This window comes from Catharus ustulatus, chromosome 18 (genome assembly GCF_009819885.2).
Source record: "Catharus ustulatus isolate bCatUst1 chromosome 18, bCatUst1.pri.v2, whole genome shotgun sequence".
Lineage (NCBI taxonomy): Eukaryota > Metazoa > Chordata > Aves > Passeriformes > Turdidae > Catharus > Catharus ustulatus.
In genome coordinates, this window is record NC_046238.1 from 5,796,726 (window position 1) to 5,824,709 (window position 27,984).

Below are 27,984 nucleotides of genomic sequence, written 5' to 3' on the forward strand. Positions count from 1 at the left end.
CTCTTTATGGCTGCTAATATATTGTGGCTTCTGCCTTTCACATACTGATTTCTGCTCTCCTTCACTCAATGTGTCCTTTTTCTCACCCAGAGAATTAACACCCTATCTCTGGAATCTCTCTCCAGCTCCCAGACATAATGTAGAGAAGGTCCCTTCTCCTTGTCGTGTTATTCTTCCCCACCTCTCAAAGACAGGAGTTTCTACAATGCTCTGCATGTTCTGTAACACAGTCAGCATCCAGGATGGGCTGCCCTGCTCTCAGTGTTACTGGGGTGGCTTTGGGCATGCTGGGTGGACCCAAGCCAAAAGCCAGAGCAGGAATGCTGAAATCTTCAGAGGGCTGAAGGAAAACTGAACTAAACAAACTTAAATATACCCTCAGAGAGGAAAGCACTGAGCTTTTCCTCCCTCTTGGCTCTGCTGGGTTCTGACTCCCCTCAACACCAAGCAACCATTAAATACAGACCAGGTTCTACTACAGCAGGACAGGCAGAATTTTACATTTGAAATGTAAATTTTACATATGAAATGTACACATACATTACCCTGTAATTCTAATTTAAAATCCCATTTGAGAATTAATAGCAATGGCCTCCCAGTCCTCTCCACTTCCACTCTCACAGCAGCTGTATTGGCTCACACTATCAAAAGCCTTGAGGGGAACAGGTCAGTCGAAAATCACTGCTCTGAGATAACATATTTCTACACCTGAGAAGCCAAAAAGCAGCAATTAAGCACAGCAAAATAAATAATTCAATAGCTAATTTGACCTGCCAGGTTGTAGAGTATTTTTTTATATCCTACCAGATTGTAATTTAGTTTAGAAAAAGTGTCCCTGGAGAGCAATGCTGCAAGAGCCCATAAAATGCTCTAGTATGATATCAGGCAAAAAGCCACCTGTAAATGGGACACTATTGTTTAAAGAAGTTTTTTTTTCATCAGTCCTGCATATTTCATGAGAAAGCGATGAAGTCCTTCTTTGATTCTTTATGAATTAATCTGCCAACTGATTAGGCAGGTAAAGCAGCCATAGATTGGGAAACAAAATTGCACTGCAGGCACTTGACTTCTAGATGGAACACAAACCAAACAGTAAGCTAATGCTCTTTTCTGTGGTAAAGAAATTGGCTTCTTTTTAATTGCCTCACAAATAATCCATAGGCAGCTTTTAGTGGGAGCAATCCATGTGGCCTCTGAATGCATAAATAAGCATTGAAAATGGGGGAAGATATTCATGCAAGGTGCAACTTAGTAGGAGAATAAAACAGCAGAGCTTTAACAAGAGACTCCCACCTGATTCCTGAGTTTACAGGGCTGTGGAGTGGGGGCAGTGCTACCCTGGTGGGAAAAAATAGAGCAGTCCAGATGGAAGGACTTTAGTTGCTCCCAGTCAAAGGAGATGAGATGAAAATGGAGAGGACAGGCAACCACATGTGCACAGGTGGACAGAATTAAAAGCAGGAGGGAGTGGGTGGAGCAGGCTTTGAGCAGCCACAGAGGTTGAGTGGAACAAGAGCAGAAGCAGCAGCAGGGAACACTCAGAGCCCACAGGGGCAGCTCTGAAATGCAGGGATCCAGGATGCTCCTGGAGCACTTCTGTCCCCACTGATGCACAGAGTGCCCCCAGCAGGGACAGAGCCTGCCCAGCACAGGCTGAGACCTGAGAGCTCTGTTGGAAGGAGGGAAGGAAACACAAACCAGGCACGGGGCACAAAACACAAACCTTTTATCTTGGATGTACACTCTCCTTTACTGAGCACTCCAGGTTCTTGCTATGCTGATTTCAACCCTTTCTGACATTAATGCAAAGCAGTACAGTAAAAAAAACCAAACCAACAAACCCTAACAAACCCCAAAGCAACCACAAAGCCCTTTCCTGCTCACTGACACCACTGCTGAGCTTCCCTGGGTACAGTACATCCGTCAGATCTCAATGTCCTTATAAAATCATAACAAACTTCTCCTCAAGCCCCAGAAAACTGCAGCTTGGGCAGGACAAGCACTGGGGACAGCACTCAGAGCATGCTCTCCCCAGTCCCTGATCCTGTCCCATAACTGATATTACCCTAGATGAATACTTGAAAAAATCTGAAAGATCTACTTGCTTTAAAAGCAAATAAATAAATAAATTAAACAAGCTCTTAAGCTTCTAGAAAATTACTACAGCTGCTATTATAGTCTAACATAATCCTAAGGAAAAAAAATGGGATGAACATAAAGCAGGTGCACTACACGACTTATTTTATTGCATCTTCCATTTTGTAAAGATATTCATGAACATATAAAAATAAACACTCTACTCCTTTGCAATTAAGTTTCTCTCTAGTTGTAAGTACAGCTATTTTTAGTTTTAATTTGAGGATATCTCCCAGAATTGCAGAGCATAATCATTTCCACCATAACTCTGCATCATCATTATCAAATACCAGCCTATCTTTGGAAAATGCATGTTTTACATGCTGAAGGTCCCAGCAGTTCTTTTGCAGCTGATGGTACAGATCAGCTCCTACAGTCCTGACTTCCAGTAATGCCAAATATTGGCCACCAAGTGGTGCTACAAAGGTTTATTCCAAATGCAGTTCTGCCCCATTAAACCAAAAGGGGATGGAGAAAAGCATCCTAATTTCAAGCCCTATTAAAAAAATGCAGGCAATAATTTAATGTTTCCCTCAAATGTAAATGCAAGAAAATTTATGAGGAAATCAGATTGGTATTCAAGTTTCTAAGACAAAATGATGGAAAAATGACAAGGAGATAAAAAAAGCATTTGAAATCCTCCAGCCCAGAGCCTCCTAATGGGGTCTCCCCATCTGACTGCTTTGGGATTTCACATCCATTGTGGCTCCAATTACTTCTCTCTCTGCTGAGCTGTGCTAGACCAGGCACAACAGCTTTTTTATGGGTCTTGCAGCCTTTGCAGGAGCCTGTCAGCAGTGTTGCAATAATCAGGAGCACAATTCAGAGGTACTTGCTGATGTGATAGCAGGAGCCTGCAGCCACCTCATCCCAGGGGCTGAGCAAACCCTCCTGCAGCCCAGGGCAGTGTCCAGTGCCACTGTCCCTCAGGGCACAGCCAGTGCCACTGTTGGGCTAGGGAGGGGCAAAAAAATACAGCAACACAGGCTTCATCTAGAAAGCAGAAGAAGAGATTTATTGCAGGAGTAGGCACATTTTTATAGACTGGTTCATTGAACCAGGGATAGAATTAAGCTCATTGGTCCAAGGAAGGCAACACCTCTTGTAAACAGCTTTTACCAAAACATCACGTTCCTCACTCCCCCTGTCCACAACACCAGGTGCTAAACTTTGTTATTAATTCTTTCCTTTCTGTTTTCCTTTGAGTATCTTGGGAAAACTCAAAGTGCTGTTTTCCCTGCCTGTCACCAGCCTCCACAAGGCAGCACTTACCAGCCAATGTTGAACTCCACGTGGGCATCGAAGAACCCCACCACAGGAGAGGTTGCAGCTTTCCAGCCCTGGATCCTGGCTCGGATCAGCCCCTCCCGTTTGGTGTTCCGCACGATTTTCACCAGGCCTGGGTACCTCTTGTGGACATACTGGTCCAGGTTAAACTTCAGCTCAACTGCAGGACAGAAATAAAACCCCCACACCAACATTTAGGATGAGGAAGGTACTGCAATGTTGTGTTTTATTCTGTAACAGAAAGTGTCTTGGGTTACAATACAGGGTATGATAAAAGGTATTTATTCTATCACCATCTCTTCAGGGTGAGGGCAGTGATCCTGATCTCTGTGGGAGATATTCTGCTAATGGGCCATCCATTGAAACCAGGCAGGGCATTGTTCTTTATCTTTTCACAACCCATCCTTCCTCCAGCCAGTCATTTTCTGCTCATGGTCATTGAGTCCCACTGTGGGACTGATAAAATTACTGCATCCCGTTGGAAGTTGCTCCAGCCAGGGGGAAGAGCCCAACATTTCTTACCAAGATAAAAACAGAGGTTTTGGAACACTAAGGGAGCCCCTTTCTCCACTGGGCTCCAGAGGAAAACCGGATTTCTCCACATCACCACTGGAGCTCCGGAGGGAAACTGCACCTTGTACAGGAGCACTGCTCCAACTGAGCCACATCTGTCACTGCAGGAGGATGCAGCCACCATGGAATGGGACTGCTGCCAACACCCTGCCTGACGGGTGTCAGGTTGTACTCTGACTGTGTCAGGGTTTGGGGTTTGTTTCTTTGTAGTGCTGTATTTCTATTTTAATTTCCCTAGTAAAGAACTGTTATTCTTAATTCCCCTATCTTTGCCTGAGAACCCCTTGATTTCAAAATTCTAATAATTTGGAGGGAGGGGTTTACATTCTCCATTTCAAAGAGAAGCTTCTGCCTTTCATAGCAGAGACCTGTCCTCCAAACTAAGACAGAGAGGGAAAGGAATCCTTAGATATTCCCAAACCCTTGGTCAGTCTCACAGACACAAACTCAGTACCACAGCTGAGGCATGGACCAGCTCCAGGGGTTTCAGCCCAGAGAAATTCCCTGCACACCACAGACTTTAACATGGCCTGATGGATTTGAGTATAGTGTTAAAGAGGTAGTTTGTCTATGTATTTTTTAAAGATTACTATTCTGATTCTCTGATGATTTGCATTAGGTTATAACAGGCCTCTGGAAGAGCAATTCTGACCATAAAGAAGTGTAACATGCCACTCTGATGATTCTTTTTTTCTGATTTAAGCTGTTCAGTAGAAGTTAGAAAAATAACCTCAATAGATTTTGGGTCAAGATGTAATTCAGACCACAATTAATTTCCCTTAATTTTTAGGGTTTTCCTTTAAATATAATTAAGATTCCTCAATACCAGGCTTCTTTCCTTTTTAACTAAATGGATATTGAAGATCTCAAATAGACTTCTCTTTTGTTCATTTTCAGGCATTCAATCACAGATGGAGCAGAACTCATTCACCCTTTTCAGCTTCATTTCAGGAGGCTTATAAACAGGCAAATTACCAAAATGGTCTCTCTATTTTTTTAAAATCAATGTAGTTTGGCAATTCATTTACACTGAAACTTATTCATAATGTGGCTTTTGCCTAAATATATTTATCAGAAAAACTAGTAGAAGCTTCCAGGACATTAGGAGCCTCATTTTTCTGATCTATATTAGACAGTAGAATCATTATCATTGGAATCAAAGACTTGATAAATCTCCAGTTATTTAGAAGAGTGGCAGAGAAAAGCTATATAAGAGTTCACTGAGAAATGATGAGTTCAATTCTCCTCAGGATTGCCTTGACTCAAACACTTTGCAATCTCACATAATTACTCCACAGGTTACATTGCCATAACTGAATTCTGAATTGCATAAACATTTTCTTTAAATCTGTAGGTTTTGGGAACTTATTTTTGTTGAGTTGTCTCTTCTCTCAGCTCTCCCTTCTCTTCAGGGATCTTGAGGAGTAAGAGCAACTTAAAACTGAAAGAACTTAAAGCTGTTGATCTGAGGAGGAAATGCTAAATTTTAGGGTTATTGGGGAAAAATATGATTTTAGAAGATGTATCAGTTCTAGAAGTGTAATGTACAAATTTAAACACGGCAACACTGCTACTCCCTTGTATCCTGAGAATCTTCAAACCTGGCTGTATTGTGAAACAAGCTGATAATAGCACCCAAAATGCTCACCAATATTTTGATTCTGGATTAAATAATGAAGAAACAATGTGCTGCAATATAAAAGATTAGCAACGATCTTTAAGGAGAATCTGTAGCCTCACTTTTCCTTGGCAGTAGAATTTAAACTTTTATTCTATTGATGATGATATTCCTCTGGATCCGAAAATTTGGAGAAAGTGTCCTATTAAGATTGCCTACATAAATGCCATTTGCTCTGTTAGGATTTCAATGAAATCAACAGAGTTTATCCACATAATGTTTATTTGTTATACAAATAGTCAATATTTACCCACAGCTTTGCACAAATGGCTCAATCAGCCCTCTCAACAACAAACACATTTACATTTCACACCTAGAAATCACAAGGGTGCAGTGCTTGGAGGCCAGGTGCCAGGAGCTCACCGTTGTCACTGTTGTCATCCACCAGGATGATCTCCTTGAGCAGGTGGGATGGGGTGTGGTTCACCACGCTGTGCACGGAGCGCAGGATGACCGACAGAGCCTCGTTCACAAATATGAACACCACAGAGATCTGGGGCAGGTCCTCTGGGTAGCTCATCTGCTTGCACCTGCACAGAGGAAAGACACAATTGAAACCCCAGCAGCCACTGGGAGGCAAAGCAGGCTGAGGAGCATCCTGCTCTCCTCGCTCTCCAGCTGTAGGGATTGACAGACTTTGTGGTGAGGGCTCCAAGGAATCAGCCAGGAGCAGCACCCTCTCCATCAGCCCAGGGTGTGTGCATGCAGATCTGTAGCAGCTCTCATTCCCTGTGAGGCTAACAGCATCTCTTGAAAACCAAAGGAGTACCAAAAACAACCTGGAGAAAGCTCCAAAGCCACCCCTGGCTGTGCTCCCAGGGGAGCCATCAGCAGCTCTGCTTCCAACTCACAACTGCATCAGAACTTTAAAGCCAGCATTCACCCAAGCAAATTCTGTATTTGCCCATGGAGAGAGCACTTGCCACCCTTTCTGACTGCACAGTTTGTGCAGCAATAACAAACCCAGGGTGCTTTTTGTACAGGCCTGCACTTGCTGAAATAGCTGCAAACAGGTCTGCTCCCTCTGAGATGTCTCCTAGGCTGCTACATCCTGATTCACAATTTGCTTTTGTGCTGCTCACTGGTACATATATTTTACCACAGACCATTCTGAGAAGAAAAACTGAGGCCTGGAGCAGTTACAGAGCACAGAGCAGAGCTCCTGTTCCCAAGCCCTTGGCCCATGCCCCTCTGTAACACCATACTGCCTTATTTCAGTGGGATTCTCTCCCATTAGCAAAGAGGATAACTTTAAAAACCCCCTACCTGTTCTCACAGTCAAAAGCCATTTAGAATTAGCATAGCAATTACTGAACCTGCTCTCTAAAATACTGCTAATGATATCACAGAAAATGACTTCTCCTGCTCTTATCAAACTTTCTGACCTCTGTGCTCATTACTTTGGCATAACAATCACTTTTTTCCCCACTATCAGCAGTCATGGGGATAGGGCAGGTGACAAATGCTTGACTGCTGAGTAACCTCTGGAAGTCAGTTATGAATTCTAGTAAAGTGTAATTATTCATAATTCCTGATCCCAGCACTATTTGCTCAGAGACCTGAGCACTTGCCATTGATCCCAGTGTTCCCATAGCTGCTCACTGGCAGCTTGCTGGTGGCCTGCACCACACAGAGGACCACTGAGTAAAACTTCTGGCCAAGCAGCATCCTTACACAGCCTAAAAATAAGCCTGGAACAAGGAGAGAGGTTTCCAGGAGGCATGAATGCTCTGACACAGCCCTCTTTTTTGAATTTCTTTTTTGAATGCAATTTTCCTCTTGAGCACACCAATGTATCAAAGCAGCACTTAGGACAGAAGGGACAAGCAATTAAAGGAAAGGTGGGGTCACCACAAATGTCCAAAATAGGGAGGCATGTGGAAGGACTGAAGTTGCCTAGGAACAGACAGGGACCACTGAAATACTATACGATTGCAGAGAATTAGGAATTTTGCTGAACTGAGTAAAAAGTATTTGTTATATTGGCAAGTGAACTGAAACACCTGGGTACCCAGACTGATGGGGTAACTCCAAGCAGGACTAATTCCAGTGCTGCTTTACATTCTGAGAAAAAAAAATCTAATTCTAGCTTTAAAACCATTACACTTAAACCATAACCTCCTAATTTTTGATTTATTTGTTCTTTATGACATTAAATCAATGCATTATTGTCCTAAGTGTGACCCTTGCTGGTTCACAGAACTTTTCTTGCCTTAGTTCTCAGTGATTACTTACACTGTAGGGCATCAGGGACTGCTTTAGACAAAAAGCTGGTTTGAATTTCTTATTCCACCTGGATGAAGTCATCTCTATCAGTTCTCAACACAACCTTCTGCCTGTCAGTTTTTCTATTTTTTTTAAATTTTTTTTTTTAATTAGCAGGACATAGTTGACAAACTTCATTTTGACTGCATTTGGAAAGATCACTCCAAACAATATATTGGAATACCTTTGGTAGTGCCACTGCAACAGGAACACCTAGATGGGAAAAGCAGACCTCAGAATTTAGCAGTGGTTTAAGAGCTGTCATAAATTTATGTATTGCAGTGAGGCTGAAGAACAGCAAAAGCAGCTGTCCAGCTGAGCACTTTCCAAAGCACAGTGGTGATTTAAGGGTTTATTTCCTGCAGACTTCAAGTCAACCTTGAACTCCCAGCTCCTTAGGTCACTTCACAAAACGAGATCGATGTGCTGAGGTAGTCAGGAGAAATTACTGGTCCACTACCAAACGCTTGTGATGATGTTTGAGAGCATGAGCAATCCCAGTTAAGGTGTCTTTCCTTAAAAATCAGTGGGTGCTTAAGTGCTTTGCTGGATTGTCGCCCGAGTTCTTCCCAAAGTGTTCTCTAATTAGACACCAGCCACAGCAATTTACAGTTAATACTTCCTTCATTCCAAGAAACTCCAACCACAGGTTGACACTCCCAGCCAAGCAGTGCCATTAGCCAGCCTCACAGTGCCAAAGCACACCCCTGGCTGTCACCTCTGTCACCTTTGCTCAGCCAGAGGCTGTCAATGCACCCACTGCAGGCAGTGGGACAGCCAGTGGTGCTGTATTCCAAAAGACACAGGAGTCAGAACTCACAGAATCCTCTTTGGAGCAGCCCTTGAATGGCCCTGGAGCAGGGCAGTGGGGACAGTTGATTATAGAGGAAAAAGGCAAGGCTGTCACAAGCCTGTTGACTTCCAAGGAGCCAAAGGGCATCCCTGCAGAAAATGGTTGGAGCAGCAGCCTGGACACAGAGGAAATCCTCAGGCAAGAAACCTGTGAGCTAATGATGGAGCAGCTTAGCACAAGGCTAGCCACTTTTATTATTTCTTTTGAGAAGAAAATTACCAGAATGTGAAGAAATCAAACTGTACAAAATGCACTAGCAAGGGACACCTTTATAATCCTTCAGCCTTACTGCCAACAGAACTGCAGTAAGAAATTCAGAAATCATCCCTTTTTCAGCCCTGATGCTGTGCAGGGCCTGAGTGTTTAAAGCTCCCAATGCTCTGCCAGGGAAGGGAGCTGGGTCCCACCAATCTCCACTTCTCTGCACCAGGTCTGGCCACACTGTGAACTGTGGCAATCAGGGGAGGGAGGACACTTTCAGTAAATGACAGCTGAAACTTGGCCTCAATAACATCCAACACTCCTGAGTTTGGGAAGAATTGAGAGGACATTTGACCTCTGTTGTAGCTAAAGATGGTCTGAGCTGGGCAGGCATGGCTTACAGTTAATATTCCTGTGATTTTAAATCAGCATTCCGAGGTGCCAGCAGGTCCCACAGAGTACAAGCAGAGCACACAGGTACCCTGGGCAGGACACTGCTGGATGCCTGCAGGAGCAGGGATTGCAGCAAAGGCTGACAATGCCATGGCTAATCACTTCCATGGGCCAGCTGAGGATGGATTAGAGCTGCCATGTGAAACAGCCCTTCAGGCACATTTCATACAACATGCCAAACATCAAACCTGGGGCATCCTGCTGTTGTCTTGGGAAAGGTCTTTGAGTGTTCTCATTCTGTACTGCAGAGATTGGCTGGCAACCCAGAGGTATTTCCTTTCAGGTCATTTTTCTCTATTCTGCAGATGATTTTCACTCATTCTTACCCTTACATTGAACTGACTCCTTAAATGAACATTTCCCAGCCAGCCTCCTGAGCCCAACTGTGAGCACTGTCTTGCAGGCATAAGAAAATGGGAAAAGCTCTTTGGTTGGCAGACCAGAAACTTGGAAAAAAAAATCATGTATTGACATAAAAAGGTCATAGATCAGAAACTGGGACATGAGAAAACAAGAGGTGTTCAGTTGCACGTTAACCTGCCCATGGCAACCTTGTAAGCTCGGAGGCATTAAAGGAAGGAAATTTTCTTCTGTCTGAACCTTCATTCCCTGATAGATACATTTATTCTATTTGTATCTGATCCAAGAGAAGTGAAGTCCTCTATTTATCAGGCTGTTCTTACAGTCCATTTGGGTTGCACTATTTTTTGTGAAGGACTGTCACTGCAGCCATGCAGGCAGTTCAGTGCATTACCAAAAAAACCAGAAAAATCTTCCCTGCTCTATTTCCCCTGCCCTTTTTCCTGTCTGCAAACTTGCTAAACTCCAAAAATGAATTTTACTCACAGACCTTAATATACTGAGTTTGGAAATGGATTAAGCAATGCATTTAGATATTTCTGACAGCTTTACCCTTCAGGAAGAAATGCAAACAAAATTAAAGCAGCTTCATGAATCTTTAAAGTGTTTAATACAAGATATGTTTCTCCAATGAACTGCTAGGATGGAGATGACTGAAGGCTTCTCTCCTTCCCAAACTTGAAGAAATTGCTGGGCATGAAGAAATATCTGCAGTTCTGGCAAAAAACCCCAAAACCCAACCCTACTCCTGCATGCTTTGTACCTTGAAAGCTTCAGAATGATCTGTGGTTTGTTTTATAGCCACAGCAGGAGAACAAGCTGGAACAGCTCCTTATTTGGTACATGATCAATGAAAGGACAAAGATAAATATTTTAAAAGATTATTGAACTCTTTCTCTTTAATGCTAACAAATACTACTTTTAATCACCAGGTCAATATGTATTTTGAGCCCTGTTAAATCACAGGCTCAGACTAATCTTACCTACACGGTCACCCTTTAGCACCTAAATGCTACTGTGACTTCTATAGGCACAGACGATTTACCACAGCTAAATCACTAAATTTAGTGCCCAGCTCAGTGCCTGATTTCTTTCTCCAGAAACTCACTGAGGCTTTACAGCTAGTGCTGGATGTAATAGTAACTTTTGAGCTGCAGAAATAAACCACCATTACCTTCCTGTCCCACAGTGGCTGTGACAAGTTGGACAAGTCTTGTTCCCCAGCATGGGCTCCAGCTGCTGACCAGTCTGCAGCAGCACTGACAGCCCACAAAACTGATTATCTTCATGGATCATGAATCTGTCAGCCACAGGCTCCAACTCCTAATTAATTCTCCTCAACAGAGGATGTTAACTGTATTATGGCACAACATTCTCTTTCTGTTGAGGGTGGATTTTCCTGCCTGTCCAAAAACTTGAATGGAAAATTTTTGAGGTCAAGGCTTGCTCTTACTTTCTCCCCCTGTTTTGCAGCTCAGGGACAGCATTCCCTAAGAACTCATAATATAAATACAACTGGGAAGAAGAGAGCAGTGGTACAGAACACTGATGAGCTATGCACCTTGAGAAAAACAGCACACTGTATTTACAACTAAGGTGAAAAGAGAAATGAGCCATTTTCAGAAAAAGCCTAGAAATTATGGTGATAACAGAAGATACCTTTTTCACAGTCTGTGTTCCTTATGGAACAGCCTCCATTTTAAAATATTCCTACAGCATACAAATCAACACCTTCCTCCTGAATTTGTTTGGAGAAATGCAGGTACAAGATACAGCACAATTCTTGTTGGTGCTGTAAGTCTGGGGACATCCACTAAAACAACCTTTTCTCCATCTTTTCTTGTACACAGTGATGTTGATGATCATTTTCTCATAAAGTGAGACCTTAAATCTGCTCCATACTGTGGGAATTCCCAGCAGCTTCTTTCACATGATCCTTGACATATTTTTTCTTATTTTGCATCCAAAAGTCTAAGAAATAAATCCCCCACACTCATCAGAAAGAAACCAGGCCAAGCCCTTGTACCTGAGCTAACCTCAAACATTTCTTGTATCAAGGAAAAATGTCCTTCCATGCCAACCACAAACAAAAGATTGCAATGTGCAATGAGTTTTCCAGAACACATCTGGGCATGGGAATTTCCCACATTCCCAGGCTGGACAATTGGATTTGATGTCTGTAGGATTTGTAGACTGGACAACAGCAGCAGCCTTCCTAAAATAACTTTTATACCTTAGGACTCTCTCTTCACTGTCCTATTTCCCACAGGAAAGACCAAATTTACAGGAATTTCTGTCCTGTAATATTTCCATGAAGGAGAGAACCCTTCCAAGCTGGACACAGGGAGGTTCCAGCTCCCCATGAATTTTCAATAACACACATTGGACAAGGGTTTCCTGAGAATCACACATCTCTTTCTTGTTCCTTTTCCTTTCTTTTAAATTCCAGGCCAGTACAACTGTGACTAATTGCTCTGCACATAAAAACCCAACACATGTTTGTGCCTTTTGTTTTATAACACATTTGCTCTATTTGGTTTAATTCCTCCTCTCTCTATGACAAATTATTTTTATATTTATAGCAGAAAGCCCTGAGAACTGTCAATCAGTGACTGATAGCACAATATATATGCATAGTTAACATATGCAGCATGAAGACTCTACTTGTAGAGAATATTAACCCTTATATTTAGGATTATTAGACTCTTCAAAAGTAGCTGCTGCACACATAAAATAAGAGGCCTTCTATTTCAGTGAGCTATTTCTGGTTTTCCTCAGGCAAACAATACCAGAAACATGCCATTATGTCTAATACCCTTATTGATTTATACATATAAAAATGCTAAAACTAGTTTCAATCACTTTTAAAACAAGCTTCTTTATTAACATGAAAAATGGCTCAAAGCTCGTGCTCACATTCTTCTGTAGTAAAAAATCTTTGCCTTTTTTTTCCTTTTTTTTTTTTGTAACTTAACTTGAGTCACTAATATGTTTTGAAATACCATCTGTAAAAAATTTCCACTCTATCCCCCAGTGTGCCTGTTCAGATCTGCCTCTGGCTGAATGCATGCTGCATCACAAAGCATTAGGCTCATTGGAAATTAATGGAGAGGCTGAAATCTGCTTTCAAATGCTTTCCAAAAATCCCCAAAGAAAACAGATCCCCTGTGCAACTTTATTTTTAATGGTGCTGCACTTAAATTTAAAGAGGAGCTCAGCTAAATTCCAAGTGACATGTATTCTGCCTCATTTTAGGTGATTAAAACAAATGGCTTGTTTAGTGATCCTCAAGATTTGCAAATATCCTTTCCCCTCTTCCAACTGGATTCTTAGCTTGCATCCTTTTAAAGTAAAAACTACAGAAGAATTATCTTTTTAAAAAAAGCCATAAGGGCAGTCTTAGAAAATTCTGCTTTGAGATTGGAGAGCTCTTTGAAGTTAAGTGAAATATAAAAATTGGTGAAAGTGATGAAATGATATTAAATAAAGGCCAAACTAAAGGCATTGTGTCAATTTGATTTGAAGATCTCATCAGCAAAATACATGCAGGAAAGCACTACCTTTTGTGCAACTTTTTTAAAACTTCTTTCTGGGAGCCACGTTGTCTGTGGGGAGCAGAGAACATCCACTCTCATTTCTGCTTTGCCAAAACTGAGACCTTGTGTTTCCAACAGGGAAGGTTCACAAAGAGCCATCCAGAAAGGCAGAAGATGTTTTCCCAAAATTGGCTGCTGCCACCAAGGGTCATGGCTCTCCAGCAAGCCATGTGAAGCCATTTAGCTGCACTTCCAGCAGTGGCTGTCAGCACTTTTCCCATTAAAGAAATACTTCTCCACTCAAGGTGGTGCATCAAGATCCCAGAAAAGGGTTTTTATGGCAAAGGAATAATTAATCCCAGCATGTCTGCAGGGAGTGAGGGGGTAAGAGCCCAGATATCCAACAGCAGGTTACATTTCTGAAGATAGCACCTCCTCTGAAGCTCCTCTCTATTGCCTACTGAGCCTGTGCCAGACATAAGGGAAAAGCAGTGGAAATTGATGAAATCAAAGGAATTATTTTCAATAAATAATGCATAAGAGTAAACTCACCCTTTTCCATTTGCACAGAGCAGTTTGCTGTACCCTTGAAGCTATTTGTTATTCAGATAATAATATGTAAATACAGGAAGTTATCCTTGACTATTAAAAATGTGCTGCAAGTATTTTGCATTAAAAATTCCAGGTACTTTTGTTTAAATTTGACTATCTCTGCCTCAGCTGGTGCTGGACAGAGGCTGAGTATCACAGTGTTACCTGGAAATGCAGGGCAATAAAAAAGTTTTCAAGGTAACTGCTGCAGAGCTCTTCATGAATTTCATTACAGGCTTGCTGTCACATTGCAGTGTAGTGGTAAGGAGGAGAATAGTGGAATGCAATATTTTTCCACTATCACTTCAGCTAACAATGTTTTTTATGGTCTTGGGAGGATATACAACAACGTTTGGCAAAGAATCCCTTCTTTAATAGGCTCCAGCATATTTCACAGGAGACCAGTTTTAATCTTTGGTCAAATTCAGTTATGCAGCAGAATGTTTCTTTCTACCTATGTTCAAATACAGGATGGTTGGAGGAGTAAACCACCAAATGGGAGATCAGCCATAAACTGGATCAACTCCACCACTGCCTGCCAAAGCTGTAGTGAGAGGCTCTTTAATCTTGACTTGTCCCAGCTGCTGCAAGGCTGCTTGTAGCCCAGAAAGGTAATGATGCCCTGGTAATCCCAGCTGAGGTGGTGAACAAACTCATTTCACTAACCAGCAATGGCCTTGAAATGTTTGAACAGTAGTCATGGGCTCCCTCTTACTTTAAATGATCAATTCCTATCAGAGTAAAAACAGAACCAAGTTTATGGAATGTGGGAGGAATTATGGTTCAAATAGAGCAGCGTTCCAAGAACAAATGCATAAAAAACATTGATTTAGCACTGGAAATGGGAGTATTAAATCCACCATGTTTAGATGCTTTATATGGGATTGAGGAGAGAGCCTGGTGGCAGCAGCAGAGTGTTTATAAAAACTCTGAGTCAGGCAGAGAGGACAAAGGAAGGTGCATGTGCTGTGTGTGGGTAGGAAGCTGCCTGACAATCAGATGATGGAGCACATCCAAAGCTCTCCATGAACTCTAGGGTCCCATAGGATAAATCATGAGGCAAGAGCAGCCAAATGCTGAGGTGCAGATGGGACTTCTCTCCTCTCTGAATCTCCTCCAGTGATACTTGCAGGATTGTTCTCTGTGCATTACAACCACTCTGTGAAATGTCCTACTCAAGTAAAGCACCTGAGCTTGTCTCAACTTCACTGAGGTTATTCATACACTTAAAACTAGGAACATATTTAAATGCTTCATTGGACTGGAGCCTAATTGCACTTTTATAGCTTTTGTTTAAATTAAAGGCTAGTTAGAGGTGAACAGCACAGTATTCAACAATTTCATGCATTTAGAAGTTAAATGTTAACAACAGTTCCTTTCTAACTATTTATACAGCTTCAGTTTGTATAAATTGAGAAAACTTGTGATTCTTTTTAGCTTTGGTTACATTTAGAAATGAAAAAAAGTTTTTAAAAATTCAGCCACATTTACTGTCTAGCACAGAGCTAACATCTAAAGCACACTTTATAGCAGCAAAAGAGTGCAAGGTATGGGGATTTTTATCTTTATGAGCTCTTATCCTAATTTTAAAAAGACCAAACAAGTCAACATGTGCTTGCTTTTCCCTCAGGTTGACAGAAATTAGGCACATGTCCTAGATCAGGTAACACAGTTAAGTGAGGCTGGGAATTTGAGCAGGCCAAGGGCACTCAGAGCCCTTTCCTGGCTCTGAGGTTTGTCCATTTTAGCACTTCAGTGTTCTGCACTGCTCCTGCCCAAACCAGCCTGCTGAGAAACTGCTTCCCTTTTCACTTTATATTGTCTGGTATCTTGTCCACAGATCCCAAGCATTTTAAATCCACATCCTCAGTGTTTGCAGAGTTAAATTAATTTGCCACCACAGAGAAAGGCAGGAGGGAGTGCTCTGCACTGGGGGCACAGAGCTGTACCATGAGTGTGTGCCCAGCAGGCTGAGGGTCTGCTCACAATCCTGCCCTTCCTCACCCTCATCTGCAGACACACACATTCTGCCAGATCCTTCCAGGCTGTTTGCTCAGAGTTGCACTCAGAGAAACTTTCCCCCCAGTGCTTCCATAGATTCTCAGGTCTGTCAGGCAAAGGAGGGGAGTGCTCCTCCCTGAGCAAACAGAACACAAATTCCCTGTCTCCTGGTACACACAGGTTAATAACACCAAGGCAATAAGCCAGTGGAGTAGCTGGAGGTCAAGCATTTGTTTTCAGGCAGTGTAGAAAATACAGGAGCAAAGCTTCAATGTCATTTTTATCTTGAGTTTAATGTAAACTGCACCATGACCCTCTGGGAGAGCTGTGTCCTAATGAAACATCCACAGCAGGGATGAAAGCTTACTCCAGTCACTGAATGAGACAACTTCACTTTGTGGATGGAAACAGCTGAAATTTATGCCTTCTCTCTGAAATTTTAGGGGTTCAGACTAACTTAGCAACAACACCCCAGGGTATTTTAGTGCACTGTTTTAATTATTATTGCTGCTATTAATATTGCACCATTATTCAATCTGAAGTACTGTGTGTGCCTGAGAGGAGTGTTTTATATCCCCCAGAGGCAGCCCACTGCTGGGGCCTTCAGGAGACAAACTGCATAAATGCAGACTAACAAAAGTCAGGTAGCATTGAATAAATAACATACTCACCCCCTGGAGCTAAGAAGAAAATAAACTAATTAAGGAACTATTTGACAACTTGAAGGCATCTCACACGGGTAAAAGGCAGTTCCAGAGGGCTTTGTTTCTAGAAGATGAGAAACAGGGAGCTTGTGCAGAAGCAATGCACAGAGATGATACCTGCAGTAATTTAAAGCTGCCTGGAGCCTCACTGATAAATCCTGAAATTGTGAGTGACCTTAGACCAAGCTCCTTTGGTGCTGCATTCAGCAAGGTGGCCTGGGCTGCCTGTGGTTTTTGAGACCACAGCAGAAGATCTAGAAGCAATGTAACAGAAGACAAGAACATTTCAGAAAGCTGGAGGAACAGAAAATAGAATTCTCACACTCCAATATCATAAAACTTTGAAACAGCTTAACTGGCAGGTGCTGTCTCAGAGAAACCAAACCTTGGATAGCATCTAGATCAAGCTAACCAAGACAGGGAGCTCACATTTGCCAGCCTGTATCTGTCAGGTACTTCTGGCTCTGGCTACTTTTAAGAGTCTCTCACTTTTATTAGCACTAAATTCACTCAAAACAGGAGACACAGGCAAAACAAGCATGAACTGACACTATTAAAATGAAACACTGCATCAACCTGGAGTTCACAATTCAGTTTTATTTCAGACAGAAGAGTAAATTGTCTGACATTTTGGCCTGTTCATGTTTTTATCACAAAGACAGAAACAACAACTAAAAAACCTTGAGGTTATGTGACCTGAAACCTTGACTTTCCTATACTATGAAACCTACCCAAATAAAATAGGAATAAGAACTCGATTTTTTAAAGCTACATCTGGAGATAATACATACCTCACACTGTCAGCAGAACTAAATTTGCATAAACCTTTTAAGAAAGAAATGGGAAATATTATTTCAAACCATCAGAGCTCCTTCAAAGCCCTACAAAGAATCTCAGATATAGTGTAACAGAGGTACATGCAAGGAAACATAAAAGGAAAAGAAATACCACCCTGAATTCACTGCCTGTCTTGTTCTGTTACTTCTTTTTATCCTGTAATGTGATATCATGGAGTGTAACATAACATGACAGTTCAGAAATTTACAGGAATACCCTTTTCTCCCTGGAAGTGATAGCAGGCAACAACCAGCCATGGGCTCAGGGGAGGGAAATGAAAGAAATTCTGAAATGCCAGCACACAGCTGCAAGTCCTGGCTGGATCTCAGCAGTGCTTCTGCACTACAGATATGCATTTACCTTTGAAAGAACAGCTCACAGAATTTGTAGACAGCACCCCACCATTGCTCTTCTTTAGGAGGAAATACTCTTTCTGCCATGGAAATACTGTGGCTTTCTGTTTTCAAGTTCTAAAAATTACCACAGTCTCTAAAGCATACTTTAAAAGGAAAAAAAAAACCCAACCAGTGGTGCTTCAGGTGGATGTGCAGGTCACATGAGACACATTTAGTCTGAGGATGGATGAGAAAAGCTGAGGGATGCAAACCAGCTTTTGGATCATTTTTTCCTTTTCCTCCCAGGTCATTCTTCCATGAGTGTTGCTAGCACAGAAATCTGGCCTTGTTTCTGCGTGACTTTGGGCTGGATTCACCTGGAATCCTGCTGAAGCTGGCTCCTGAGGACATCTCACTGTGCATGAGAAAAGCAATGCTACCATGGCATCTCCATCCCCTACCTGGGCAGCCAAGTCCATCACCCTAAATTAGAGATCTCATTTCCAGTCACTGTTATGCAACCCACCTTAGGTAAACTATTCATGTATTCAAGAGTACATTCTGGTGCAGACAAATTGCAGGGAATGGCTTCCAGTCTCACTGCATTTAAACACAACATTGCAATCAGTTATTTTTCATACTCCCTAGTTAATCAAATTCAGCCTTCACTAAATCTACATTTATTAGTGCTGACAGTCATGCAGAACTTGTCTTCAACAATTAGTATACACAAAGGCACTGCAAAAATGCAGAAGAGGAAAATTACTGCATTTGAATATAAGGTGGATTTTTGGAAAAGGTTGTTCATTTTTATGGTTCTTTTTAATTTAGCCTTTCTGTGCTCCTTTCATCCCAGGGGTCAGTGTTAATAATCAAGACCTATGTTATACACTTTGCAGTATAATTAAAGTCACTACTTAATTGGAAAGCCTAGCACTAAACAAAAGGGAATCAATAATGAATCTAATGGGAAAGCCAGAGAAAACATCTATTGAATATCAGAAATAACTGAGATACTGCCATGTGTCCAGCACTGCTGCTATGGAGACAGCATGGACTCTGCTCCTGAACCATGTCCTGCAGAAAACTGGGGTACTGGCCTCAAAAACGGGATGGAAGGTTTCTCAATATCTTTTTTTATTATTTTTGGGAAACAGTGTCACTGTTTAAACCTATTCCTCAGTCTTCTCACTGGAGTAACTCAACATTGCACAACTAACCAAACACACAAAGACCCAAAGGTCACCTGGGATTTGGGAGAACAAGGTTTGAGCCCCTATTCCACCTAATCAATCATTATTTGAGCAAAGCTCCAGCAGGGGCTGTGAGAAGACAGAAGTGCCTTCATAAACAGGGTCAGGTCATGACTCCAGGACTCAGTGACAGCTACAGAGGGACTGATAAGAGCTGGTAAGAGCTGATAAGAGCTGATAAGAGCACTGGGGTGTAGGGGCTGGCAGTACCTATGACTTCCTCAGAGTTTTCTTGCCCAGCCAAACAGGTGATTTTCTTCCTCTCCTTTGAGGGCTTTGCACAGTTCCAGTCTGAGCCCCTTACAGCCAAGCAAGAAACATTTCCCAAAATGCAGTGACAAGCCTGTGGCGTACACAGGGATACACAAATAAACACAGCTGGCCCAGGGGCAGCAGCATGAGTGAATTTAGGTTGTCAGCTGATATCCCAAATGATCTGAGTCAGAACTACAACAAGAAATGCTGAGGAGGAGCTGGTCAGAGCCCAGCTCACTGCAGAGGAAGCAGCACAGGGATTTACTGAGCTCACACCAGCTCCTCCTGCTCGTGGGCAAGGCAAAACTCAGCTGAAACCTGGCTGCATCTCCCTGGGGCTGCATCTCCAGTGGCTCACACAAATCATGTGCATGCAAAGGTGCTGTCTGTAGGAAAATGCCCAGCCCATGTAAGTTGGCAAAGCTGCTCAACAGCTGCATGAACTCCCAGAGTATGTGTCCACACCCCTCTCCTCCCTGCTCAAAATCCACGTCTGGACATTGATTTGGGATCTAATTCAAACACTTCACTTAGTTTCATCTCTTACTGAATTTCCCTCCAATAAACAATCTTAATCTGTTGCCCAGAGGTAATTCTGTCTGCTCAATTTTCTCTCTCTGTTTTTCATTCTCTCTGCTTCAATTTACGTCATATGTTCAGAGTGGCCAAAAAAAAGGATTTTTCAGAATTTTAGCATGGTGTTTTAGATTGATTGAGAGTGGGTGCAAAAAAAAAGAGTCAAATGCTTTCCTATAAAAAATAAGCCCAATTTAAATCAAAATATCATGCCTATACTTTGACTGTGAAACAGTTCTGCTTAAGAAAACAAAATGCCTAATTTCAACTAATGTTTCATTTTACTGTGGCCTGATATTTAATCTGAAAGTATTGGTATAAGCCAGTAATGGAAAATTCATCATTTCAAGAGTGATTTTTTAAATGGGAAATTAAATGTTTCATTGGTCTAAACAGTTTGTTTAAACAGACATTTTACAGAAGATGTTCAGCCTAACACAAAATATTTTTAGGCAATTTTTTTTTTTCACTTGTCATTTTCTACTAATCAGAAATTCTGATTCCTGAAAAGCTCTGAATCTGTTCCACATCAAATATTCCCTGCAAAGAGGCCCATTGCACTGCACTCTGGCTAACCTGGAAAGGATCCTAAGGGTCTGTTTTAATTTGGAGTTTCTTGAGTCATTTCTCTAAGTGGCTCAAAGAACACCCAACATCCCCAGAGGATCTGAAAAACGGGTCAGAGCAAGCAGCAGGAGTGGGGAAAACCAAATAATGCCAGACCCAGCCTTCTCCAAAGCCCTGACCCAAAAGCTGATGCTCTAAAGCCATGAGCCTTGGTGCCCTGCTCCTGCAGCAACATCCAGCACAGGGGCCATCCAGCCACGGCACTGAGCCTCCTGCCCACAGAGAAACTGCAAACACAGCCCTGCTGTGGCTCAGGAGAGCTGCTGGCTGCAGCAGCTCAGGGACTGCACTGAGATCTGCCACCAAGACAAGGGTCGAGGTTAGGGGTGAGTGTTCTGCTCCCTGACAGCAGAGCTGCTCTCCAGCTGCTGGCCCCGCTCAGGCTGCTCTTATTAAACCTTTGAATGAACAAATCAGAGGTCTATTTACCAAGCCTGCCCCCTTGGTGACACTATTTGATCAATTCCAGAATTCTTTTTGATAGGTAATTAAAAAAGCTTTTCCTTAGGTATGGAGTGGATTGAACCATTAATTACACTTCACAGCCCTAGAGATGCAATTCTTGTGCTTTTGTGAGATGTCTATGGCAAACCACAGAACTGCTTGCCTCCATAAAGAACTGAATAAATGAAAGCAATTTCCTCGAGACCCAGATTTCTCTGCATTTTATGGCTAAAGACTTGAGTTGCCAAGGCATTAATAAGTTTGTTCTTTAGGGCTGAATTTTCTCAATACAAACATCCATGACCGCAACACAAAGAAATATCTTCTTTGGCTGACAGAGCCAGCAGACTGAATCCATATATTAATATTGTTGTTATCACTGAACTGCCACAATGCACTCGGCATCCAGTTGCACAAAAAGAGATCAGTTAAATTAAAGATCCTCACCAAGCAGCGACAATTCTGTGTAAAAGCCAATTTAGCCATTATGGAAGCTGCAGGATCATATTAACTTTTCTCAAAAGTATGCATAATGCATGACAGCAAGTGGTTTTGACAAGTGCCTGAGTGTGTGTGTCTGCGTGTGTGGATGTGTCCTGCATGTAAAGAAACTCCTGAAGTTATTTAAGTTGCAAAGTCAAGTGATAGAAAGATAGCAAATGCTGGATTTACAGGTGCTGCACCTGTTCAATTCAACCCCTTGCTATCCAGCCTGTGCATCAAAAAGAACAGGGGAATTGATTTTATCCTGAGAGACAAAGCTTAGGTTTGAAAGCATCTGGTTAGCTGACACTTCCCAATTTTCCAGCATGCTACACTGTAAAACAAACAGCTTTTGGAAGTCTGGGGGCCTTTGCTCCTGTCTTTGAATGACATTCCCTAAGGTTTTGGACTTTTTCTACTTTCTTTAACTTTGATAAAGTCAAAATTTACTGTTACATGGGGCCTTAGCACCTCTGCCTTCGTGCATGACTGGGGAGGGTTGAGTCTGATCCTTTGTCACTGCAGCAGGGGCTGGTATTTTGTGCTGGAGATGTAATTCCCCCAAAAGGGCAGGAGGATGAATTCTGCCAGCCTGCCATGGCCAAGGGAAACCTCAGTGCCTGCAGGGGTTTAGGTGGCTGACCCTGGGAACTGCAGAATCTCCACCAAAATCTCAGCTCTGTTGCTCCAGGCCTGGTTTTGACCACTCAGTCAGACATTTTCCCTTTGACATTCTGTAAGAAAGGCATGGACAGAGCCCAGCAGATTTTACAGCACCCCCAGGGGCAGGATTCAGGACTATTTACACCTGATATTGGGAGGAAAAGTGACACAGATACATGTTCTCATGCTTTCCTACACACAAGGTTCATTGGCATCAGTAGATTATTTTCACTTAGTGCTCAGGTTTTTTCAATCACAATAACTCATTTTATATATGGAAGAACATGTATGGAAATTACTCCAATAACACTTCACCATCAAATAACACTTTTCCCAGAGAACCACAGAACAAGCTCTAGCTTAGCCATGTGCTTGCAAAACAAAAATAACCTGTTCCTTATGAGAAAAGCTTCTCTTTCTTCCATTTCATGGAAGAAATAAGAAGTGTTAGTGAGGGCTAGAAGTCCTGCTAATATTTTACTGCTGGGAAGAGAAATCAGGACATTAAACATCCTGACCTCTCCACAACATATTTTCTACAGTGGTATGGCCCTTGAAAAACTTCAAATATTATATTATTTATACATATCTGATAGATATTTAAAAACCCCTGTTATTGAGAAGAAAAAGCTGAGCTATATTTATCATACCATGCTAGAATCAAACTGCAATTCTGTAATCACAAGCAAGCAGTTTACTGCCATTTCCTCTATTTGGCACACAAACACAACACGCACAAAATTTGCACTTGTCTCCTGCACCAAGAGAAATTCTTACCCTAAAGAAAAGGTTTCTCAGCTAAAAGGAGTATCTGCAGTGGCAGCTGCAGGTAGGAAAGCAGAACAAAATGTGAGAAAAGCATCTGGAGGGCAGGAGTACCCACCTAGGCTTGAGACTTTGCTGCAGGGGAAGGACAGGGAGGTGACTCCAATTTAGGAGCCTTCATGGTCACGCTGGCTGGCTCTGCACCTCTGTAGTGCAACATATTTTTTAATTTGCTGCATGGGGATGAAAATACATCGTGAAAAGCAATTAAACTGCCAAATATTCATGAACTATGCTTGTAGATGGAATAGAAGGCTTATTCTATCAGTAAAAGAGAGTGGACAAAAGTAAAAGGGGAGTTCAAATGAACTAAAATACAATATTTCTCCTCAAGCTTGGAATATTACAAGTCCTGAGTTTGCATACTGAAATCATGTTTACTTTCATAAATTGTGCCTGTGCATTGTAGACTTGAGTATAAATTGTCCCAGTTCATATCTTTAATACTGGCTTGTGAATATATATAGATTGAATATTTTAAATGGAAACCAGAATGGGGAGAAAGGAGAGTTTAATACGTTGGGAATGCAAATTCAGATGCTTTTATTCATAGGCTGGCCATGGACTTTGTACATGGCCTTGGACATTGATTCTACCTTGCTTCTCTCTTTTAAAAATGAACAGCTCTGGGAATGATATGAATATAAATCACAAGGAAACTGGGAAGTGAGAGGTGGAGAGATGAGACCACTGGGCAAGTCAGCACACAGAGAAATTGGACAAGAGTGGTATTGCAAAGTCTGTCTGAAGCTCCTGGAGTTTCAGTTCTCTCCAAAACATAATTGGAGCAGAGTGTCTAAAGCAAGGAGCCAAGCTCAGCTTTGGTGCAGGTCCTGTGGTACGTGCTGGGGCTGCAGAGCTGGATGCAGCTCCAGCTGGGGTCTCACAGCTGGGGCAGAGCCCCCTCCCCTCCCTGCTGCCCTTGGGAGGGATGAGCCCAGGACACGCTTGGTGCTCTGGACTCTGAGTGCACTGGGCCATGTTGAGCTCCATAACCAACACCCCTCCATCCTCCTCCTCCTCAGGGCTGCTCTCAATCCATCTCAGCGGGGAAATGTCTTCTTACACCAAGACTTTCTGCTTCCTCCACTGTCATTCATTCTCCATAGCAAATTCAGTCTGAAGGGTTGTTCTGTGACTCACAAGCATCTAGAGGCAAGTGCAATTGCAGCATCTAGATCTGACTAGAACCAGCTCAGAAGTGTCAAAACATGACAAGGAAGGCACTTCTCCCAGTACACAGATATCTAATCATGTGGCATGGCCTGATGAGATACCCACAACGAGAATGTCAAAAAGCTCATCTGAATGACTCACCAAAGTTTCTCAGTAAAGCTGTGGGAGAGCATAATCTGGAGTGAAACATCACTGCAATGCAAATGGTGTCATGGTTCTGACAGCTGAGCTGGATTGGAGCTCTGCAGCCTTTGCTTTTGCCTTTCCTAGAACACAACTCATTTATCCTCATCCCCCTGACCACAGCAGCGAAAAACAGCCAGGTCAAACCTCACCGACCTTCATCTGGGAAACTTCACTTTGACTTTAGGGTCTCTGGGCCAGATCCGATGCACAACTCCAACACTGGCATAACTACAGACTCCTCTTCCCCCAGCATAATTCCATGATGGATTTTTATAATAATCAAGAGAGGAGAGATGAGACCATTGAGCATCAAACATGGTATCAAGGCACTAGATTGTTTTCTCTTTGCCAATTCTGTTACCTGAGTTTTCTTTTCTGTAGCAAGGGTTTGAGAAAACAAATGGCTGAGTCAATACTTCTGAGATCAGTTTAATATGTTACACAGCTAATGAAATTTGTAGTTAAGCTGAAGTTTTGTTTTTGGCAGCTTGAACTGCCTAAAATCCTAATTCAATTGCAATCTACTCACAGAGCACAGCTGTTTAGCTTGGCTAAACTTTTCTCACCACTTAATAGGATACTTTTTTATTTAACTTTCAATTCTGTCTAGGAGCCCCAGTGGGTCTTTTAAAACAGAAGATTATTATTAGAAATTAATTAAGTATTCTTTTCAATTCTGTCTCCTGAGAGCAACGAGGCATTGTTGCTGATCTCCTCTGCATTAAGACATTACTGATTGTCATTCATGGGATGATAGTGCGGATGTCTCATCTGGAAAATATGTAACTCCATAAATATGAAAGATTTGAAAGTTATTTAATACAAAATATAATAAATCAGTGCAAATAATAAACATGTAATTGCGATGTCAAGCATAGCACAGGCGTGTGAAGACTATAAACACTGGAATAAAAATAGACACACATTCCAAAGACAAAAAAAACCTTACTGCAATTACAGGACCCCGATGGATTGCACTTAGTCCATGTTTCAGCACACTGCAAGCCCTGACTAAACAATTCTAAGAATATCAAATGCAATTAAAGACAATTGATTTGATAAGCTGGGGTTATTTTTAAGGGACCAGTGACTAGAAAGTGTTTGCTGCATTCTCCCCTCCCACTGCACATGACTACAAGAAGCACAGACTAAATCTGCAACCTCTGAAGGCCTTTTCTAAATGAACCAAACCCAAAAAGCACTGACATCCTGATGTAAGTTTTGATCTGAGGTCTTGAACATGCTTATTAATTATTCCAACGAGGAAAATGTGTGAAGAGAAGAATGGGTCAGCAGAACAACAATCAATCCCTTACTTCAAATAATAATGCAGAATTCAACTTACTTTTTTGGTCTGTAGTCAGGGATGGACCTGTCCAGTGATATCCTGTCACTGAGTTGGGCATTGTAACCATATTCTTCATACTTAGTCTCTGATTCATGGCTATCATCTCTCAGGGTAGCAGCCATTCCCCCCTGGCCCAAGCCTCCTGGACCTTCAACTAATCCCATGGGCTTTGCCAAACCTAAATGAAACAGATAAAAAAAAAAAAATCAAATTGTTAATATAAAGGGTATGGATAGAACCTCTTCTGTGACCACAGAATGCTCTCAGAGAAATGAGATCTGAACTCCCAGGTAGCTCAGCTCTTCCTCAAGGCTCTGTGGAAATTATCCTCAGCTTTTCAAACCAAAGTCCAAATCAACACATCCTGTAGTATCTGTGCATAATGAGCAAACTATAAAGAATCAATTAGCAGCTTTCACAATTCCTTCTTTTCCAAAATGCCTAATTATTGTTAAGATAATTAAGAAAAAATTTTCCCCATTAGAGCTGGAGGGTTTCCTCATGTAGCCCATTAAAGCTTCACTCATTTTAAGGGAGAGATGTTGAATTTCTGCCACATGTGGGTGTGCCAGCTTAACTCCACATTAATGTCAGCTCTGGTACCTGCTCTGTGACTCCAGGACCACTGCAGCTCTGGTCAAGGTTTGGTTCCCATGTTGGGGACACAGCTGTGGACTGGTCACCAGCTTCTGCTGGGTAGGAAATACAGGATAACCCTGATTTCACTGCCTGAGTCAACAGATGGGTCATTTGGACTCAAACACACACTCTGCCCAGCCTGTTGACACAAAGATGTGCTGAAACTATTTTAATGGAGCTGACACTCCACCTGGGAATCACTCCAGATTTCCTCTGTACTTCACATCTGACAAATGAAATATGTAAGATGCTCAGCTCTGTACAGCCCACAGCAGCAGCACTGGTTAGTGCTGAGAAATTAGCCAGTCAACAATGCATTTACAGATTTCACTCACTGGTCAACTCAAAAATAAAAGTCAAACAAAACTAAACCAACATAAAAAATGCCCATATGATCACGCTGCCAGGAACCTCCTCCATGGCAACAGGCATTTAATTTGGTGCTGAATCCTCATAATAAGCTCCTCAAATATCCTGTGTTTAATGTCAAAGCTTTCCTTTCCAAGAGGCTCGCTATCAACAAGTCATTATAAGCGACAAAGGTATTTATAATAATCCTGGGAACACCATACAGGAATGTGTGACCCTCCCCCAAACCATTTACCATACCAAGTAAAGCAATTAGAGTTTGACCCACTCAACATTTTTCAAATCAAGACTTTTTTGAGAGGAAAATGTCATTATTTCAACTAAACAATTAAAAAGAAAGAAACTGTCAGCATTTGGTAGCAACAAACACACATGGCAGCACCAAGGTGGGACTGGCTCCTCCAAGTCCCATTAAGGAGAGGAGTTCAGACCTTTGTGAAGGAATTCTCTTGCACCTCACTGCTCACAGTGTTCTCTCTTGTTATAGCTCCATCACCATCTCTGTTTAGTGACAGGACAGCCCAGAGACACACTGGCTCGTTACTGATCTGAAAGAGTAAAATTTTCAATTTTCCCCATTTTTATGACAAAATCCTGTGCTAAGGTAAGTGCAACAATACAGTCACAAATTAACATAAAAGGGCTGAATACCTGCAGCACTAAGGAACTCTAATGTTGAGTTTCAGACATTGCCAACAAAAATACATAAATACTGCAATCAGGACAGACCTTGCTTGTGTTTGTGCCTTTGATGCCTTCATGCTCCTCATCACCATGCACTGAAACATGAATAAAACTCAAGACCAGTCTGGATTTCAAACCAGAGAAATTCTTCTAGTTTATTAAGTGAATCATCAAATCCATGTTCAATATTTCTGAAAATATTTTAGGGAGCTTCATTTTGAAGAAAATTGCAACATTTGTTCTGTTTGTTCCAATTTAGGATGAGAGGCTACTTGGCACTTTGACTTTCCTTTGCAAAAATTAAAACAGAGAGCCCTCCATGCCTGGTCTGACAATGATTCCTTGCTTGAGTAATTACAGAAATTACATGTCTGGGACTCTACATCTCTCCCCACTCAAAAGGAAAAACACAGCAGCCTAATCTTCCTGCATGATGCAGTCTTAGATTTAACAGACACCACCAGCAGTGATGCTGCAAGTTCTGCTTGACATTCCCAATATATGGAATCTTAAAGGGGGCTCAGTAGCTGAGAAAAGTCAGCAATTCCCTCCAAAAAAAAATTCAGATTAGGCACTTTAAAAGACAAAGCCCAGAAAATTGACAAAGCCTACATCCTTGAAAGACTATAACATGGAAATTCATTTG

General features: G+C 42.0%; 1 protein-coding gene across 1 annotated transcript in view; it reads right to left on the minus strand.

Annotated features, from left to right (window-relative positions):
* Positions 1-27,984, minus strand: part of GALNT9 (polypeptide N-acetylgalactosaminyltransferase 9) — a 130,004-nt gene that overhangs the window by 80,214 nt on the left and 21,806 nt on the right. Inside the window, exons 2-4 of the mRNA XM_033075631.2 lie at positions 25,644-25,824; positions 6,038-6,204; positions 3,409-3,583 (exon numbers count right to left, since the gene is read on the minus strand). Of these exons, the coding sequence (XP_032931522.1) occupies positions 3,409-3,583; positions 6,038-6,204; positions 25,644-25,824 (523 nt within the window). The remainder of the gene's footprint in view (positions 1-3,408; positions 3,584-6,037; positions 6,205-25,643; positions 25,825-27,984) is intronic.